The 7,724-nt window shown below is 37.0% G+C and overlaps 1 protein-coding gene across 1 annotated transcript; it reads left to right on the top strand.

Moving 5' to 3' along the window:
- Positions 1-204: 204 nt before the first annotated feature.
- On the top strand, positions 205-6,919 carry LOC131787749 (angiopoietin-related protein 7-like). Its single transcript, XM_059104822.2, has 4 exons — positions 205-307; positions 5,027-5,182; positions 5,304-5,684; positions 6,244-6,919. The coding sequence occupies exons 1-4, from the start codon at positions 205-207 to the stop codon at positions 6,522-6,524; spliced, it is 921 nt and encodes a 306-aa protein (XP_058960805.2). The 3' UTR covers positions 6,525-6,919.
- The last annotated feature ends 805 nt before the right edge of the window (positions 6,920-7,724 follow it).

Genomic DNA, 7,724 nt, shown 5'->3' with positions numbered 1-7,724 from the left:
TTTGACCGTACTATTTTGCACAATGTCTGCATTTTTCTAGTCTGCTTTCCTCTCTCCTCTCTCTACTCTCCTGAATAAGCTATAAAGAACAAGCTTTAATAGTCACTACTGACAGATATGGGCAGGTATGCCAGCCAGCTGACCCTGGGAGATTGAACATTTTTGTTAGAACACTAAACCAAACAATTTCACGAGACTTTCGAAATGAGTAACGAAGTATTTAATCACAATGTTTACGCCGGTTCAACAGAATCAACCTCTGATTGCGTTGGCCTAAACATGAACTTTCGTGTGGGTCCAAAGCACGGTCAGTACACAAATTAAGCACGTCCACCTAGAGAAGTTACAAAGGCTGTCACGAGTCGGAAATTCATCCCGTCAGCTTAAATCTAAATAACGCCTGAATTTGAATTCATAAATAAAATTATTTCTAAATATAAATGAAGGATTAAATCATACTAAACTGATTAACTAAATGACCCACTAATTACCATCTAGCCAAACACTTCACAAATTTATTGGAAGAACATGCTAGATTCTTTTTTTGGGTGTTGCCACCAAAGTTAAAAAGAGACACACGTCAGCAATTTTTTCTGAATTATAGTATTATATTGAATACCTCAATCCAAATCACACTGCAGTAATCATTAAAAAATAGGACACGGTGATCTTCTCAGTCCAAGTGCGGACTTAACTGGAATAAATGCTTTGCGGTCAGAATTTTTTTGCAGAATTTTAAATAAGAAGTTATTTCGAGCATGCTGAGAGTATCAAATATAATCTGTAGTGATTCAGAGGGTTCCCAAAAGTTATGTTGATTTTCTAGATAATGGCGACGTTATGGCGATGTTCATAGCTCCGCTCGCGTTATTTGACGATAATTTTAAGTTATTTACCGAGTAGAAATATTAATTCCTACTTTCGCGATGTTTCTAATTCATTTATCTAATAAGAACTTAATTGGCTTATCGCCTTTATGCGTGCCGAGAAAGCGGCGGTTACAAATGTGATATTCAATACGTGTAACGTATCTCTGGATCCATCCATTGATTGATTTGTTGATTGATTAATTGAGCGAGTGAGTGAGCGAGTGAGCAGATGAGTGAGTAGTGATTGATGATGTGATTGCTTAGCCGCCTGACTATCAATGAGTCAAACTCATTTTATACGCTCCATCAGAATCTGAGTAAGCCATGATATATCGTCACAAGATATCCACTCTCGCTTTATCAAAGCTGATTTATAATCGAGTAAAAAGGCATAAGGTTTCTTTGAAAACAAATCAACGGAGGACATCTCTTTAAAACCAAAGAGATCACCAAAGAGTTTTCAACATTTGCTTAATGGCGGATAAGTGAAGAGACGCTGTTTAAGTAATTGACAAATTGTAAAGTGTTTTGAATGACAGTTTTATCTCACTATCGTACGAGTTAATTGAATGATGCAAACGAATCTGTGGTCGTTTTTTTGATGACGCAGTCAGTTAGTCATTTGAGAAAAACACATGCGCAATTAAAAGCAATTTGTTGTTAGGGCTGGCCACTGGCAAAAGATGGTCGCATGTAACAGAACAAGGATAAAAATTAATTCTAAAGCTATTAGCTGTTCGTCAACTCATCCTACGTTCAAAAAGGAGAAACCACCCGTAAGGGGATTTGGTCTCATTGGGACCAGAGCCAAATATCTTTGTTTTTGGTGTCGGTATGGAATACAGTCGTAACCGCATTGGCCACAAGGCAAGACAAGATTTGAAATTTTCCAATAGTTTTCTTTTTTTCTTTTTTTTTTTTTTCTACCATTAAACGGCTAGCGGTTAAACCATTTCGAACGTTTTTTAAAAAGTGCGAGCGGACTGTTTCTGATTCAAAAGCCTTGTCATGGAATTCTCCCTTACTGGCGGAAAATGTTTCGTGACTCACTTAAACTTTCTGATTTTGGCGACCTAAGGTAAACTAAATTTGTGCTTTTGCAATTCAAATTATAGAACCCCTTCGTGGGGTGGGTCAAATCAGACTGGTTCGAAAGTGGGGGCTAGTGAGATTACAAATTTCCAGAGGTTGACATCCTTGTGCGGGCATTTCTCACTCACTCACCTTTAAGTGATTTAAGAAAGCAACTGTTTTCAGAAGATTTCAGGTTGTCATTCGCTTAACCGTGTTAAATATCGCCAACGAATTGGAAAGCGCAGCTGGTGCTTTTCATACGTATTTAAGGGTTTTGTTTGATAACAAACAGGATATATTAGGTAATCAACTTAGTTAATAATACCAAATTACCTTGTTATTCTCTCCCACCGAGGCAGCACCGCGGTTTCTTTAGAATGCTACCCCGTTCATGGAATTTCTTGTGGTCAACTGAAATTGATAAGACGGTGATATCACTCCTTCCCATTTCAATCACGAACTGTCATAGAAGGAATCTAATTCCATTGTAATATTCATAGCTTTTCGTGCACCTGAAAAAAATGAAATTGTTTACTTTTAGGCCTCTAACGTATTATGCAATGAATATTTAAAATATCTAACAAGAAGAATCAATGGTTTACCCGTTTACACTACGGTATGTGAAATATTAACTACTACAATTTCAGCATCGATTGTTATGAACTCGCGCATCTTCATACAAAGATTGGTCCTTAAAAACATGTGCTCTTTCAATGTCGCGAAAGTGCAGTGTCATTTCCAACTCAGTTTCCTTAGCTCAGCATGACTTTTGAAAGGCTACCTCAACCAGTGGGCGTTTTCATTAATTTGAAGTTCATGACGAAAATTCTCGATAGAATTAATTCCATTAGAGCTGTCTCTAGCAATGACAGAAGTACTTTACTCTCACGAGTTTTGGGCATAAAACATGTGCGCATGCACTCAGGTAATTAAAAACTCAGGGGCAGATAGAGACTCAGTTAGTCTTTAGGAAACCTTGCCTGCCGTATCTTCGGTAGAGTTTCTCCATTTCTCTTCAAATATTACGTTTAGGCAGCGTGGTGCATACACCACCAATAGAATGATCATGAGAGGCATTCAACAAAGAATAGGTATGTGACATCAAGCTAGAAACTTATGGTGCTTAGATCCAATTCTCACTTATCCGAATGTAGGACTTCTTATGAAACATTTTTTACTTGGAGGGGATCAGAGTTCTTCCAGCAACTAACTAACCTATGGGGTTTATATGCAACGCTCATCTTGCAAGACAACAAGAACACTCGAAGAGCCTACTTTATATTATCAATAGCGTTGCATGGAAAAGAAATCGCCTTCAAACGTTTCGCAATTTTTTTTTCGATGCTCTTCTAGAAAAAAGATAAACAAATATTATTAGTCTGTGATTTTAAAAAAAGAATGTTTCAGTCCCTAGCTTTTCAATCCATCCCTTCCTATACGAATACTGCTTCATAAGGCATGTGTTTTTGTTTGGGACTGGTCTGTTGTGGTTAGATATGAGAATTAACTTCCACCATTTTGCTGAAAAAAAGAGCTTTGAGCGCCTTGAATGGAAGGTCTTTGGTAATGCAAATTATTATTACCGTTGTTCTTATTTTTTTTACCCAAGCCTTTGATTGATTTGGTGCGTAAGCTTGTGAGAATAGGTGTCATCGAATTCATGTTAAAGCCTCTATAAACTATGTACTTATCTTTATACTTTGCTTATATTTCATTGACCCGTATTTACTTTCATTTATATTCATCTTCCTTTTTCTACCTTCATCTTCCTTAATCTATCATCATTGGCCTTCATTGTCCTTTACTTTCCACCATTGACATTCATCGTCCTTCATCAACCTCCATTTACCTTCAACTACAATTATTTACCTTCATCTGTCATCGTTGAACTTCATTGCCTTCATTTCGGTTTGAATATATCTTCGTCTCACTTATTTTACCACACACTGCCTCATTGTCCTTTATCCACGTCCTTTGCCTTTATTTACCTTCATCTACCCTAATCTACCTTAATTTTCTTCAGCTAACTTTATCTACCTTAATTCACCGTGTTATTATCTCATTTAACTTTTTATCCTTCAATGCCCTTCCTTGTCCTTCATCTATCTTCTTTTGGCCTCATCCACCTTCATCAACCTAAAAATTACAATCATTTATCTTCATCTACCTTCCTCTGCCTTCATCTTCCTTCATTTACTGTCGTCTACTTTCATCTACCATTCTTTACTTTCAGACCTTCATTGGCCTTTGCATTTCTATCTTTATATACCCTGATCTATCTTCCTTCCCCTTTTATCTCCTTCATTGTCCTTTAGCTACTTTCATTTATCCTCATCCTCCTTCAGCTTATATCTTTTATCTTCATCTACCTACATCCATTTTCATCTGCCAACATTCACCTTCAGATAACTTCATCTTCCTTCATCTACCTTCATCTACCTTATCTACCATCTTATACCTTCATTCACCTTCATCTATCTTCATTTACCTTTATCTACCTTCACTTATCTTCATTTTCATTTTCCTTCTTTTACCATCATTTACCTTCATCTACCTTTATTTCCCCTCTTCTAACTTTATCTAACCTCGAATGAATTAACCCTCAACTCCCTTCATTTACTTTCATCTCCTAAATATACCATCATTTACCTTCATTGGCCCTATTCTACCTTCAAGCACCTTCATCTAATTTCATTTCCCTGAATGTACAAGACTTTGCGTTTATTTCACTTTATCTACCATCATCTACCCTTATCTACCCTATTTTCCGTTCACTTACCTTATCCTCCCCTCATCTACCGTCATTCACCTTCAACCATCTTCATCTCCCTTTTTCTATCATATTTTACCTTCATCTTCTATCATCCATGAAAAACTTTTCAAGAAAGTGCAGTTTTGACAGTTATCCTTTAAAACGCCAAAAATCACCTTTCTGACCATCTAAATTTCAACAATTTCTGAGGAGCATGCTATCTATTTACCCCTTTATTTATTCAGCGAATATTAATCCGACCCCCCTTACTAATCCTCGATTGGCGCTAAGCAGTGAACTCACATCATGTAATAAGATTTCTATCCTTCAGGTTCTGCTCTACTTTTTCTGGCACTCTCTGTGACTTATCAAATTCTACCATCAACGCGGGCATTCCCGATAGATTGCCAAAAGAACACTGCAGTCTGTTTAGAAAAAATAACGAGGGACGTCACTCAAGTTCAGGAGAACAAAACATTGGCGAAATGTAAGCACGATTCCTCTTCGTTCATGTGTGTTACTACCTTTATTAAAATCTATTAATTTATATTTTTATTATTATTTTTCAAGAGAATACAAACTGTTATTCCCTTGTATTTTATCAACAGCTAAGAACTGTGTTGAGCTCTACTATTCCGGTCAAAGGATCAGCGGTGTTTACACAATCGACCCAGATGGCTCAGGTGCCTTTAATGTCTATTGTGACCAAACTACTTCCGGTGGGGGATGGACAGTCTTTCAGAAGAGAATGGATGGCTCCGTTGATTTTAACCGCACCTGGAATAACTACAAATATGGCTTCGGTAACTTGCTCGGTGAATTTTGGCTCGGACTGGACAAGATAAACCGTCTGACACAAAACAAAACAAAGAACATGCTTCGAATAGATCTGGGGGTAACTACGCGCCAAACTGTTCACGCTGAGTATGAATGGTTTGGGATTGGGAATGCCACGGCTGACTACCGCCTGTACATTGGCAATATGACAAGTAAGTAAGCCGTCTTTTTAAACATTTATCGTTCGATTTTATGTGTTACTTCCCTATCGACGTCTACCGCCCCATTCACACCAAAGCTTAAGAGCTGTTTTGCTAAAACCATTTAAAATGTGTTTCTTCAGAGAGGCTGCTTAAACTGATGTATGTCCATTTTAAACTGAGCAAATTTAGCAAATTAACAAGTTAGTGACAGCTTGAATCCTATGAAAAACTGGTTCTTAATTCAATCCCTTCTCCCAACTCCACGTAACCTGCAAAGAATGGTTCGTTCTAGTGTATGCCCGTTTGACTGTGTTTTGCTGTTAATTCTGCCCATAGCAAGTTGAGTCCGCGCTCCTCCTTGGATAGTTTTCTTAAGCTGCTTGACATAGAAAATTCATTGACCTTGGCTTTAGCAAAATCATAAAATTTGAGTATTTATTATTTTGCCAGGTGTTTTTGTATTTGGATATCTGCCCTACTTCGTCGATTCGTAGCTATCGAGTTTGAGGTGTTTTCTTGATCCTAATATTATGGAATTTTGGTATTTATTATTATTATTTTTTTTAAGCAGATTCAACTGTTTCCTCTGACTCCCTCAATCCTCACAAAGATCTCATTTTTGGTACCTGGGATAGAGATCCTGCCCATTGTGCTCAAAAAAGAGGCGGAGGCTGGTGGTATGGCAAGAGTAGTGCTTGTGCTGTTTGGTCGAATCTCAACGGAATTTATCCGCATTGTCGAAAGGAAACCTGGGCCGATATCCATTGGGGAAAATTAGATCCAAACAGTCCCGCGGGTAGCGCCCCCATATCAACTGAAATGAAAATTAGACCAGTGGATCTTTTTTAAAATTTTCTGACGGTAAAGTGTTCATGTATATAGTGATTTCTGCGTCCTCTGATCGGTCGACTTCGCTTTTATTACAATTGTGATTGGCAGATTAGTGATCGAGTGGCCGTCCTTGAATTTGAATGAATTCCGCCAAGGGAACATCATCGTTAACTGTTTCCCTCGCGATCAGGCATCAAGTGCATTTATTTGCATGCATGGTGATTTTGATTCTTTTTTACGAACTATTCATTGTTGATTTGAAAACGCAGCAATTAAAAATTAGTTCGCTTGCTTTCGAAATTAAACCAAAATATCTGTGAATTCAGTTTTTGAATATCCGACAAAGAAATAAATCCGGACCAATCGATGCTGTTTTTAAACTTTAAGAGGTAATTTGCACGACAAGAAATAAAAGGTGTATTTTTTTCAACGCCTTTTAATTGCAGATTTTAAAATGCTTAGAATACGCAGATTAGAAGAAATGACCAAATTATACACAACCATATATAGTTGATCAAATGCGATTTCAGAAAAGAATCTTTTCATCACATCAAGATTAATTCAGAAGGATTTCTATTTATGGAACATTTTAAGCTATTAGCTAAAGTTCCTAAATGTTTTTACTTATTTCTATAGAGTTTACGTTTTCTGATGATTTTTTAAGTTTCACTATCTTAGAGCTATCAATCAAGCGATTTAAGATTATAACAAAATATGTAACTTAGGATATGTGAGTTTTACCGTGTGAAGAAATAAAGACTGTGGTACATTATTTATGCATCTACGTCAATAGCTATGCGATAGCGTTGTCATGATAACCCAATAGGCTTCTAACCTACTATACTCGAGGATTTTCAAGCCCTCAATGATTATTCATTTTCGTATTTGCCAGTGAAGTTTCTTACACACGATTGACTGTAAAGACTGTAAAGGTATGGGGTGTAAGTTGGGAACCTAATTTTATCACAAATTGGTAAACAACTTCACAAGTACTTTATTTTGCATATCTTGATAATACAAAAAAACTAACCAAAACAAACTAGGATAGATACGAACGGAAAACGCTATTTGAAACCTCTTATGAATTGTCAGTGAAGCCCTGGATAAAGAAGGATTAAAATATGATTTTGGTCACGGTGTGGCAAGGAAATGAGCGTACTTTGACCCTTAATTGTCTGCACTGTTCTAACATCTGATGATGAAACTGCAAATTGATCA

The sequence above is a fragment of the Pocillopora verrucosa genome, chromosome 12, assembly GCF_036669915.1.
Source record: "Pocillopora verrucosa isolate sample1 chromosome 12, ASM3666991v2, whole genome shotgun sequence".
Classification (NCBI taxonomy): Eukaryota; Metazoa; Cnidaria; class Anthozoa; order Scleractinia; family Pocilloporidae; genus Pocillopora; species Pocillopora verrucosa.
The sequence above is the reverse complement of the archived record's forward strand: the minus strand, read 5'-3'. Positions and strand labels throughout refer to the sequence as shown.